At 42.3% G+C, this 13,832-nt stretch overlaps 1 protein-coding gene across 1 annotated transcript in view; it reads right to left on the bottom strand.

Annotated features, from left to right (window-relative positions):
- Window positions 1-13,832, bottom strand: part of cnbd1 (cyclic nucleotide binding domain containing 1) — a 155,544-nt gene that overhangs the window by 99,696 nt on the left and 42,016 nt on the right. The window contains 1 exon segment of the mRNA XM_067975348.1: window positions 5,118-5,263. Within this exon segment, the coding sequence (XP_067831449.1) occupies window positions 5,118-5,263 (146 nt within the window).

Here is a 13,832-nt window from a genome sequence, read left to right on the forward strand (position 1 = left end):
CCGGCCTAATCCCACTTTCCGGCACTTGGTCCATAGCCCTGTAGGTTACGGCATATCAAGTGCACATCCAAGTACTTTTTAAATGTGATGAGGGTTTCTGCCTCTACCACCCTTTCGGGTAGTGAATTCCCACCATGCTCTGGGAGAAAAAATTCTCCTCAGCCCCCTTCTAATCTCTCTACCAATTACTTTAAATCTTCGCCCCCCTGGTTATTGACCTATATGCCAAGGGAAATAAGCCCTTCCTATCCACTCTATCTAGGCCCCTCATAATTTTATACACCTCAATTAAATCTCCCCTCCGCCTCCTCTGTTCCAAAGAAAACAACCCAAGCCCATCCAATCTTTTCTCATAGCTAAAATTCTCCAGTCCTAGCAACATCCTCGTAAATTTCCTCTGTACCCTCCCTAGTGCAATCACATCTTTCCTGTAATGTGACCAGAACTGTATGCAGTACTCTAGGTGTGGCCTAACTAGTGTTTTACACAGTTCTAACATAACCTCCTTGCTCTTACAGTCTATGCCTCGGCTAATAAAGGAAAGCATCCCGTATGCCTTCTTAACCACCTTACCTACCTGTCCTGCTACCTTCAGTGATCTGTGGACATGCACTCCAAGGTCCCTCTGTTCCTCTACACCTCTCAGTATCCTCCCATTTATTGTGTACTCCCTTGCCTTGTTTGCCCTCCCCAAATGCATTACCTCACACTTCACCAGATTGAATTTCATTTGCCACTTTCTGACCACCTGACCAGTCCATTGATATCTTCCTGCAGTCTACAGCTTTCCACTTCACTATCAACCATACGGCCAATTTTTGTATCATCTGCAAACTTCTTAATCATGCCCCCTACATTTAAGTCTAAATCATTGATATATACCTCAAAAAGCAAGGGACCTAGTACTGAGCCCTGTGGAATCCCACTGGAAACAGCCTTCCAATCAGAAAAACACCTGTCGACCATTACCCTTTGCTTCCTGCCACTGAGACAATTTTGGATCCAACTTGCCACTTTCCCTTGGATCCCATGGGCTTTTACTTTGCTGACCAGTCTGCCATGTGGGACCTTGTCAAAAGCCTAAAATCCATGTAGACTACATCAAATGTACTACCCTCATCAACCCTCCTTGTTACCTCCTCAAAAAATTCAATCAAGTTAGTCAGGCACGATCTTCCCTTAACAAATGGGACTGTCCTTGATTAATCCGTGCCTTTCTAAACGACGATTAATACTGTCCCTCAGAATTTTTTCCAATAATTTGCCCACCACCAAGGTTAGGCTGACTGGCCTGTAATTACTTGGTTTATCCCTTTCTCCCTTTTTAAACAACGGTACAACGTTAATAGTCCTCCTACGTCACCACACCTATATCCAGTGAGGATTTGAAAATGATGGTCAGAGCCTCCGCTATTTCCTCCCTTGCTTCGCTTAACAGCTTGGGATATATTCCATCCGGGCCTGGCAATTTATCTACTTTCAAAGATGCTAATCTGCTTAATACTTCCTCCCTCACTATGTTTATCCCATCCAATATTTCACACTCCTCCTCCTTAACTACAATGCCTGCATCGTCTCCCTCTTTTGTGAGGACAGACGCAAAGTATTCATTAAGAACCGTACCCACGTCTTCTGCCTCCACACACAGGAAAGCCCTGTGGGTAATGGCAGCGCAGGCCAAAAACACAGGCCTTCTGTCGTACTGCTGCCCAACTTACGACGGAGGCGCACTATAAGGCTAGAGGATATTCAGGGTTGTGGTTTCCCAACTGATACTGTTGGATCTGCTTTTGCCCTGCATTCTGGCCCTGATATTGACAAGAAGTCTAAAAATTGTTTCAGTGGTATAGAAACATAGAAAATAGGAGCAAGAGTAGGCCATTCAGCCCTTCAAGCCCACTCCGCCATTCAATATGATCCTCTACCTCAATACCATATTCCTGCTCTCTCCCCATGCCCCTTGATCCCTTTTGTGTCTAGAAATCTATCTAGCTCCTTCTTAAATATATTCAGTGACTAGGCCTCCACAGCCTTCTGTGGTAGAGAATTCCACAGGTTCACCATCCTCTGAGTGAAGAAATTTCTCCTCATCTCAGTCCTAAATGTCCTATCCCGTATCCTGAGACTGTGACCTCTTGTTCTGGACCCCCCAGCCAGGGGAAACATCCTCCCTGCATCCAGTCTGTCTAGCCCTGTCAGAATTTTATAAGTTTCAATGAGATCCCCTCTCATTCTTCTAAACTCAAGTGAATACAGGCCGAGTCGACCCAATCTCTCCACATACCACAGTCCTGCCATCCCGGGAATCAGGCTGGTGAACCTTCGCTGCACTCCCTCTATGGCAAGTATATCCTTTCTTAGGTAAGGAGACCAAAACTGCACACAATACTCCAGGTGTGGTCTCACCAAGGCCCTGTATAACTGCAGTAAGACATTCTTGCTCCTGTACTCAAATCCTCTTGCAATGAAGGCCAACATACCATTTGCCTTCCTAACTGCTTGCTGCACCTGCATGTTTGCTTTCAGTGACTGGTGTACAAGGACACCAAGGTCCCTTTGTACATCAACATTTCCTAATCTATCACCATTTAAATAATACTCTGCCTTTCTGTTTTTCCTTCCGAAGTGGATAACTTCACATTTATCCACATTATACTGCATCTGCCATGTATTTGCCCACTCACTCAACTTGTCTAAATCGCCTTGAAGCCCTTTGCATCCTCCTCACAACTCACGATCCCACCTAGTTTTGTGTCGTCAGCAAACTTGGAAATATTACATTTGGTTCCCTCATCCAAATCATTGATATATATTGTGAATAGCTGGGGCCCAAGCACTGATCCCTGCGATACCCCACTAGTCACTGCCTGCCACCCCAAAAAAGACCCATTTATTCCTACTCTCTGTTTCCTGTTAACCAATTTTTAATCCATGCCAGTATATTACCACCAATCCCATGTGCTTTAATTTTGCACACTAACCTCTTAAGAAGGCCTTTGATAAAGTCCCACATAAAATCCAAATGTTCTCCCTTATCTATTCTACCAGTTACATCCTCAAAAAACTCCAGTAGGTTTGTCAAACATGATTTCCCTTTCATAAATCCATGTTGACTTTGTCTATTCCCGTATCATACACAAAATGCAAGCAACAATGGGCATGTTTTGCAAAAACTTGTATATTTTCAAAATTAAGGATAAAATGCAAACAGGTAGGCTTCCTGAGCTCCTACTTATAAATTGAAAAATATATTTTTGAGATAAATGTGGAGCACTGCAGTTTTATAAATTGCTTTGGTAAGCTATGGAAGAATATCATACAGTTGTAAAATGTACTGTGAACTTTCCTTGAACAATACCCCAGATTTATTCTTTTTTCTACATTTTGGTGCACCAGTATTTCTGTGGTGCTGCCAAGTGGCATGAACATTAAATTAAAAATTTAAACTTTTAAGAACATTAAATTAAAGATTTAAGTATTCTGTAGCATAGTGGTACAACACATTGAATATCAAGGCACAGGCTCAATCCCCACTGTCAGGAGGTACCAAGCTAAGGCTAGTCACTTTCCCACAGGGAGGCTATTTTAAGATAATTTTCACCTTAACCGCTTGGTCGATAGCCCGCCCATTAGGAAACCCGCCTGATTAAATGGAAATGAAAGTAGGGCAGGTTCTATAACTGTCGGGTAATCCGCTCTGCCAGTTTAAAGTCCAAATGGTGAAGGTGAAAATTACCCCTAATAAGTTTGTTAGTAAGTTTATCAGAATGTAAGGGATCACTACTGAGATTTTCAAATAATCATTCTGAATGAAATTTTTATTTTGAGACTAGTGTTTGGTACAATAAAAGATTTTTTTTAAGTGTTGTTATAAGTTTGGAAATTGTTGCCACACTGTTTGGAAGCTAATGGTAAGTTAGTGAATGTTTTTGGAAGAACCTGCCCATTAACCCGCAATATTGATTTTTTAAAAGCACGTGTAAATGTTGCAAACTCCAATTCACACAGTAGGCTGACCAATGCAATGCCGGCTCCAATTATGTAGCTGAGCACTATTTAAATGGTTAATCTGCATTTAAACCACTGCATTTGTGCATGGCAGAGCACACCTGCAGTTAGCATTTTGAAATTGCTGACAAATGTAGAATTCCAAACTTGCTTTGATAACAGAGTCAGAGCTCCTAATAGAAGTGCGGGAATGGCAGAACTCATAACAGCAAACAAGATCAATGCTGTCTGCATGATCCTGTGGTTTTGGGTCCAGGAGAGGAATATACATCATGCTTTTCTTTTCATAGCCTTGAAAGAAAAGAGTGCCAGCACCTCATAACTTTGCCAGCTCAGATACTGGCACTGCGCATACTTTAAAGGATAGGCTGGAGAAGGAGTCTTGCTATGGTGAATCACGTGTACAGGAGCTAGGGCGGGGGGATAGGACACCACAGGTGCCAGCTTGCCGGAGGGTGATGTCGCATACTAGTTCTGCTACCGAGGACTCAGATGCTGACTTTGAGGCTGCCGAAGGCTGATGGGCATACGTCAGGAAATGCTAGGTGCACTGGGCAGCCGGCCAGCAAGCTTGCACACAATGGCTCAAAGCTCAAGTACAGCTCCAACTTGTGACAAGGATTCGCCCAGACCATTCTGTCCAACATGGACCGAGTGGTCAGCTCCATCAGCACAACAGTGGCGCCCACCTTGGTAGAGCCTCTGTTGACAGTTCTGACAGCAGTTATAGAAGCTCAAACGGTTGCTATCCATGGATCCAGGGATAACTTCAGCAGATAATCCTACCCAAGGCTTTTTTCACTGAAACAGTACTATATCTAGTTTAAAAATGGAGGGAGAATAATCAAGGAAGATCAGAGTACTTTCTCTTGGGGTTACTGACATCCAGTTTGTTCACTCATCGCTATATTTATGACCTATTTTATGACAACTGTTTTGTGAACTGGATTAGTCACACAAAAAGGGTAGTAAGATAGCAGAATCTGGAAAGATTTAATCCATATACATTTATGTCTACTTCAGTATATGGAATAAAAAGAAAAAACATAAAAATTGTCAATTCAAAATTAGTATATTACAAACATACAAGCAAGATACAGAAGAGATACCTATGCAACCTCTATCCCATGATTCTAATATCAGCTGTTGACCGAGTTGTTTCAGCACACTGTCTGTAAACTGTGTATTGATTGCTGGAAACATCTTCAGTATTTTATAAATAGTCAGATGTTCGGAACGTGTTCTGTGAAAAGGCCTACAAAAGATTGAAAAGCATGTGAGAAGGCAATAATCAGATCTGTCTGACTCTCCAAATAGATAGCACTCTTGCTTTATCTCTCTTGTTTGTTTTCGTAGATTACTCAGAAAATGTTAACGTATAGTTATATTTCAGTCACAGACAAAGCTAAACACACATTTTCTTCTGCCAATTGTATAAATGTATCTAATAAATTGCAGTGAATATAGGATTAGGCTGCTTTTTATCAGACATTTTTGGCTGGGCCTTGCCCAAAGCAGGCAGTTTATCAGAAAATTGCAGGTGCACTGCCCACATTTTCCATCCATTGAAATCATTGCATCAGTCTACACTGAATTCAAACTCAGGTTCCAGAGGTGAAAAACAATGTACAAAACTACTGCAGTAACTGTGCCCACATATAATTTAACAGCAATACTGGCTATATTTGTCTTTGACATCCTTGGAAGTTTGGAGACATGCACAGGGTGTAATCTAAGCAGAAGGACTTAATGTGACAAAATCTACATAAAATTCTCACCAGCGTTAATGTGCTTTCTACAAATGTACTATAATCACAACTTTGGCAGCTTTTCCAGGGAAAGGATAACATAATTTCCTCTTACAGAACTGTACTGAAGATTAATTTTACACATCATTGTATCGTGCTCTTGTCAAAAATGCAAGTAGCACAGAAATAAACTGGTTAAGTTTCATTTAACTGTGTTGTTTGGACAGCCTTTTATGACAGAATGAGATGCCATAGATAAATTAGCTGATGCCTTGACATGGTCTGATGGGGTTATTATTTATGAAACCAATTATACTGAAAGAATCTAGAGCTTCTCAGATCATATGTCAGCTCGCACGCAGCTGTGAATGGATGAATCCTTATTTATATACAACTCATCTTATTCCAAGCTATCCCTAGCTATCGCAGTCACGGTTAAAGACTTAGAACAATGTGATTTGTTTACTGAAAAAGAAGCTCTCACAATAACAAAGGGTACCTCCGTAATGAAAGACGTCATCCTGACAACTTTAATAAATCATCAACTTTTGTAAATAAAGTCATACAGTGCCAATAACAGCAGAGACAATGGCAATAGAGACAAGAAAAAATACATTCAGTAATGGTACCTGGTTTTATTTTATTGCTCTATTGGTGTCATTGTATCTACACCATCCAAATATAGAACTGTCAATTTTTGATATCTGGATGCTGACAGATTGAAAAATATTGCTGGGTTATTCCAGACAATATTGTTACAAAGGGGAATATAATTCTATGGCAGTTCTCAAGACCTATATTATTCTGAACAAAGCAAGAACTTACATTTATACCTTTAACATAGCAAATTGGCTCAAAGCATTGGCAGTCAGATGAGAGCAGGAACAGCAGATAAGTTATGGGAGGTGGCCAAAGAGGTACATTTAAGGATGCTTTTGAAGGAAAGATGTAATAAGACAGAGGAGTTTAGAGAGAGAACTTCAAAGTGTGAGAGCAAGTGGAGGGATGGGCAAACACACAGTACACCAAAATTAGAAGTCCCAAAATTTTCCCTGTTTGTTTTTTTGTTGAATGTGTATTCGGAGGTTCTGCAGGTAACACCTCTCTGTCTGAACACGGTGATTGCCTTGGCAACGGGCAGTTGCAGGGGCAGTCTGTAAACACCATGTATTATTGTTCAATATGTATAAATGCGTAGGCTTCAAGGAGATCTTGAAACATTTGCCTGAGGAAGGAGAAAATCTCCGAAAGCTTGTGAATTTAAAATAAAATTGCTGGACTATAACTTGGTGTTGTAAAATTGTTTACAATTGTCAACCCCAGTCCATCACCGGCATCTCCACATCAAAATTAGAAGAGCAGAGGATGAAAGCAAGGACATAGGGTTTGGATGGGTTTCACAGGAATGATGTGACAAAGAGGTTTATAGGCAAGCATGAAGGTTTTGAAATTGATGTGCTAAGGGATGGTGCACCAATATAGAGGTGTATAAAGATGGTGGGGGTGGGGGGGGGGGGGGCGGGGGGGGCGGAGGGCGGGAATTGGTAAGCAGATTGTGCGTGGGGTAGGATCCAGGCAGTGGAGATCAGGATGAGTTGGAGTTCATGTACGATGGTGCTCGAGAGAACAGCACTGTTAAAATAGAGACATAAATGAAGATTTCAGCAGTGGTGAGGTGAGGTAGGAACTGAGATGGTGATATTATGGAGGTGGAAGTAGGTGGTATAGGTGATAAACTGAACGTCTGCCTTTTGTACATTTTCATTTTTTTGTGGGTTTTAACTTTATGCATTTTTGCTAAATGTGCTTTAAAAGGTGGTTCTTCCACAAGGACACATATTCTATTCATCACCAGCTCCTTGGTAACATTTTTAAGTTATGCTTTTTTACTGGCAACTAAACAAACAACATTGATGTTAGAGCTGAGCTTCCAAACTCATATCCTCTCCATCACAAAGACCACCTACTGCCACTTCCACAACCTCATCACTGCCCCTGCCTCAGCTGGTCTGCTGCTGAAACGCTCATCCATGCCATGGTCACCCCCAGATCTGATTACTCCAACGCTCTTTTGGCCACCCTCACATCCTCTATAAACTTCAGCTCATCCAAAACTCTGCTGCCCAGATCCAGTCCTGCTCATCCATCACCCCCGTCCTTCTATAGGTATGTAAAAAGGAAAAGACTGCAAAGGCAAATGTGGGTTCCTTACAGACAGATGCAGGAGGATTTATAATGGGGAATAAGGAAATGGCAGAGAAATTAAACAAATATTTGGGGCCGATCTTCGAGTGATGGAGCGGGTACGTTGGGAGCTCCAAAAATCGCTAAAATCCGGAGCGGGTTCAGAGCCTGGCTCCAACCCGCTGACTTCCAGGTTCCCCAGTTACACATCCGGGTGCGCGTGCGCCTCCCGAATGCGGGAGTCCCACCAGCAATTAAAGCCGGCGGGGTCATAATTTGCATAGTTTCTCTAATAGCTGAGGTACTTGAACTACTTGATTGACTAGACATTTTGGCAGTGGTGAAATTTTGAAGGATCCTCAGCGTGTTTCCCGTGCTGTGGGAAACACTCCCTGTTGCAACAGACGTGTTTCAGCCAGCAGCCAGTGGGAGATGCAAATGCTTATTTGACAGTTGGGGAGAAAACCTTATTTATCGCAGCAGGGCACTCTGTCACTTCAGACAAAGTTTTGCGGTTGCTGAAGGCCCTGTAAGAGAATAGAAGGCAATATTAAGCATCACAGATGTGTCATGTTGCGATGAGCATACTGAGGTGCTGAAGGCGGCAAGGCGTGTTAACATCAATTCGTATTGTGTGTGCTGAATGTTAAAGTTCTGTCACCAGACGTTTGGCGGGTGCCAGGCTCGACGTCCCCGACGGACAGGCACTCGAGGGTGCGGCTCAGCTTCAGCACCTCCTGCTCCATGTCTGTGAGGATGATGATTAGTTGTGGCCCCCCTCCGGACCTTGCCCTCTCCCATGCATTCTGGGGTCTCTTCTCCTATAAGGGGAGAAAGTACAGACGCATGAGTGAGTGATGGTGACGTGGCCAACCAATGAATGCATTGGTTTGAGTGCGACTAACCGTGAAAGAAATGCATCAGAGGGTGAGCATGAGACAGAGCCATGACATTGTATGAGGATTGGGTTGAGTAGTCGTGGTGGGGTGAGTAATGGGGAGGTGAGGAAGTGCAGGTATGTTGAAGGTGAGGTTTGAGTGGGTGTGAGGAGTGATGCGATATAGTGTTGGCAGTGCAGAATGAGTTGGGGGGTGGGGGCGGTGATGTGGAAGACAGAGTGTAGGAGAATGAGTAAGTGTACTCACTTTGGCTGACCTAGTTAGGTCATTGAAGCGCTTCCTGCACTGTAACCGTGTGCGGGAGACGTTGTTGCCGCTGGTGACCTCCTTTGCCACCTCGAACCAGGCCTTCTTGGTGGCAGAGGCAGGCTACTTCCTCCCTATATGCCGGATAGAATATATCCTTTCTCCTCCTCACCCCATCCAGTAGCAACTGGAGTGAGGAATCACTAAATCTAGGACGAGCCTTTCCCCTGGGCTGCTCCATTCGGTAATTTTGGGTGTTTGCTCCAGGAGCAGCTTTGGAGGACTGCCCCTTTAAATAGGGCTCCTCTAGCTAACAGCCTGTGATGCGAGTGCGCAGTCCACCCACTGCGCAGGTTTACGACAGGAAACCCGGAAGCCACGTTAAGAGAGAAAACAGGGAACTACAGACCTGTTAGCCTGACATCAGTAGTAGGGAAAATAGCTGGAATCTATTATAAAGGATGTGATAACAGATAAGAGGGAACCAGTGGATGTGGTGTATTTGGATTTTCAGAAGGCTTTCGATAAGGTCCCACATAGGAGGTTGGTGAACAAAGTTAGAGCACATGGAATTGGGGGTAATATACTGGCATGGATTGAGAATTGGTAAACAGACAGAAAAGAGAGAGTAGGAATAAACGGGTCTTTTTCAGGTTGGCAGACTAGTGGGATACCACAGGGATCGGTGCTTGGGCCCCAGCTATTCACAATCTATATCAATGATTTGGATGAGGGGACCAAATGTAATATTTCCAAGTTTGCTGATGACACAAAACTGGGTGGGAATGTGAATTGTGAGGAGGATGCAAAGAGGCTTCAAGGGGATATAGACAGGCTAAGTGAGTGGGCAAGAATATGGCAGATGGAATATAATGTGGAAAAATGTGAAGTTATCCACTTTGGTAGGAAAAACAGAAATGCAGAGTATTTTTTAAATGGTGATAGATTGGGAAATGTTGATGTTCAAAGGGACCTGGGTGTCCTTGTACATGAGTCACTGAAAGCTAACATGCAGGTGCAGCAAGCAATTAGAAAGGCAAATGGTATGTTAGCCTTTATTACAAGAGAATTTGAGTACAGGAGTAAAGATGTCTTACTGCAATTATATAGGGCCTTGGTGAGACCACACTTGGAGTACTGTGTACAATTTTGGTCTCCTTACCTAAGAAAGGATATATTTGCCATAGAGGGAGTCCAATGAAGGTTCACCAGACTGATTCCTGGAGTGGCGGGATTGTCATATGAGAAGAGCTCATAGTGTAGGGGGTAACATATTAGCATTGATAAAGGATTGGTTAGCTAACAGGAAACAGAGAGTAGGCATAAATGGGTCATTTTCAGGTCGGCAAGATGTAATGAGTGGAGTGCCACAGGGATCAGTGCTTGGGCCTCAACTATTTACCATCTATATCAATGACTTGGATGAAGGGACCGAATGTATGGTTGCTAAATTTACTGATGATACAAAGGTAGGTAGGAAAGTAAGTTGTGAAGAGGTCATAAGGAGTCTGCAAAGGGATATAGATAGGTTAAGTGAGTGGGCAAAAATTTGGCAGATGGAGTGTAATGTGGGAAAATGTGAACTTGTCCACTTTGGCAGGAGGAATAGAAAAGCAGTATATTATTTAAATGGAGAGAGATTGCAGAACCCTGAGGTACAGAGGGATCTGGGTGTCCTGGTTCATGAATCACAAAAAGTCAGCATGCAGGTACAGCAAGTGATTAGGAAGGCAAATGGAATGTTGTCATTTATTGCAAGGGGAATGGAATATAAAAGTAGAGATGTTTTGACACTGTTGTACAGGGCATTGGTGAGACCACATCTAGAATACTGTGTGTAGTTTTGGTCTCCTTATTTAAGAAATGACATAATTGCTTTGGAGGCAGTTTAGAGAAGGCTCACTCAACTGATTCCTGGGATGAGGGGGTTATCTTATGAGGAAAGGTTGGACAAGTTGGGCCTGTATACATTGGAGTTTAGAAGAATGAGAGGTGATCTTATTGAAATATATAACATCCTGAGGGGATTAGAAGGGGTAGATGCTGAGGGGATGTTTCCCCTTATGGAAGAGATTAGAACTAGGGGCCACAGTTTAAAAATAAGGGGTCTCCCATTTAAGACGGAGATGAGGAGAATTTTTTTCTCTGAGGGTCGTGAGTCTGTGGAACTCCCTTCCCCATAGAACGGTGGAGGCAGGGTCATTGAATATTTTTAAGGCGGAGTTAGATAGATTCCTGATTAACAAGGGAGTCAAAGATTATAGTAGGTAGATGGGAAAGTAGGGTTGAGGTCACAATCAGATCAGCCATGATCTTATCAAATGGCAGAGCAGGCTCGAGGGGCCGAATGGCCTATTCCTGCTCTTAATTCATATGTTCGTACGTATGTATGTTCGTATTGAGTAGACTAGGCCTCTATTCTCTAGAGTTTAGAAGAATGAGGGGTGATTTCATTGAAACATACAAAATTCTTACGGGGCTCGATAGGGTAGATGTAAGAAGGATGTTTCCCCTGGCTGGGGAATCTAGAACCAGGGGTCAAAGTCCCAGAATAAAGGGTAGGCCATTTAGTAATGAGATGAGGAGAAATTAGAGGGTGGTGAATATTTGGAATTCTCTGCCCCAGTGGGCTAGATATTAAAGGGGATGGTGCAGGAAAATGGCGTTGAGGTAAAAGATCAGCCATGATCCTGTTGAATGGCGGAGCAGGCTCGAGGGGCCGGATGGCCTACTCCTGCTCCTATTTTTTATATTCTTATGTTTTTATGTCCTCGTTAACCTACACTGCTTCAAATTTTAAATTATCATCCATGTGTTTAAATCACTCCAGGGCATCGTTTCTCCCAATCTCTGCAGCTTCCTTCAGCCCTGGAACCTCGTCCTCATCTCACCCTGGCCTCTTGTGCATTCCCCCCGCATTTTGCCTTACCATTTACAGCCATGCCTTCAGCTACCTAAGTCCCACTCTCTGGAATTCCCTCCCTAACGCCATTTATCTCTCCACCTCCTTTAAGACCCTGCTTAAAACCTACCTCTTTGACCAAGCTTTTGATCAACCCTCTTAATTTCTCCTTCTTTGGTTTGGCATCCATTTTACCTCCTGCCTCTGTGAAGTGCCTTTGGACATTTTTCTACATTAATAGTATAAATGCATGTTGTTGTAAGATGTAATAAAAAAATTCTGCTCTCTTAAGTTGGAGATTCATGACTGATGGGCTTAAAATAGTAATCTGAATTTTAAAAATCTAGTACACAAAGAGCTGCTGTAGACAGCCTAATATTGTTTTCTAAAGAATGAAATTATAAAGATATGAACAGTTGAGTTGATACAATACAGTAAATGACATGCAGTGTATTATGATTATTTAAAGGTCACTTAGAAAGGTTTATTTGTATCTAATCAGCAGTTGAACACCACTCATTTTCTAACATAGGCTTTAGGTTTATCAACAGCAACACAATTTTTTTTTCATTTACTTTTTTCTCTACATTTTAAATTGATATTTTTCTTGTTTTGTTATTCATCACATGGGGAATTCCTTTTTCAGCTGAGAAAAGATTTTGATCATGGTGATGACAAGATGATGAATATATTCCATTTTCACAAAAGTGTATGGAAGGCACTGGAATCCAAATATTTCTGTATTTACCAGTTACATGAAGATGGCATGAAGGGTATTCTTGACTCTAAGCTGTTAAATTGTAAAGTCTCTAGTGATATTCCTACAACATTCATATTTCAAAGACAAATGATCAATACTCATTTACTGGTTGTTTTTGATATTTATTTTTTAAGAGAATATGAATACTATTCTATTTGTCAAACTTAAGAACCAGTCAATGTTGGAAAATTAACACGTGAGACAATACCTCAATGTTACAATCGGCATTATTTTAAACTAAATAGGTTAATGCTGATGTTAAAATAACGCTGATCAGAAAATCTAGACTAATGAGTTTTCCTCCAACTCTCAATTTTATAATTCATTATTATTAGCATCATACTGTTCAAAACATTTTTGCAAATATTTGTGCTTGAGTTGATAGTCTACATGATGTAGCACTTCAGCCACCCACACCTCAGCCTCCTGATACTCAGGGAGCATCATGTAGAAGTAAGTGGATAGGAGCACGGGTTTGCAAGATTTAAGTACAAAGAATAGAGACTGGGGGTAATTTTAACTTTTGGTGATAGTGTAAAATGGACGATGTCGGGTGAGTTGTAAAACAGGCGGGCGATCGCATATCGCCCAATTCACACTATCGCCAAAAGTTAAAATGACCCCCACAGTGTCAAGTCATAGAATCATAGAAAGGTTACAGCATGGAAGGAGGCCATTCAGCCCATTGAGTCCATACCGGCACTATGCAAGAGCAATCCAGCTAGTCCCACTCCCCCACCCTAACCCCGTGGCCCTGCAATTTTTTTTCCTTTCAAGTACTTATCCAGTTCCCTTTTGAAGGCCATGATTGAATCTGCCTCCACCACCCCCTCGGGCAGTGCATTTCAGATCCTAACCACTCGCTGTGTAAAAAGGTTTTTCCTCATGTCACCTTTGGTTCTTTTGCCAATCACCTTAAATCTGTGTCCTCTGGTTCTTGACCCTTCCACCAATGGGAACAATTTCTCTCTATCTACTCTGTCTAGACCCTTCATGATTTTGAATACCTCTATCAAATCTCCTCGCAACCTTCTCTGTTCCAAGGAGAACAACCCCAGCTTCTCCAGTCTATCCACATAACTAAA

This window comes from Heptranchias perlo, chromosome 3, assembly GCF_035084215.1.
Source record: "Heptranchias perlo isolate sHepPer1 chromosome 3, sHepPer1.hap1, whole genome shotgun sequence".
NCBI lineage: Eukaryota > Metazoa > Chordata > Chondrichthyes > Hexanchiformes > Hexanchidae > Heptranchias > Heptranchias perlo.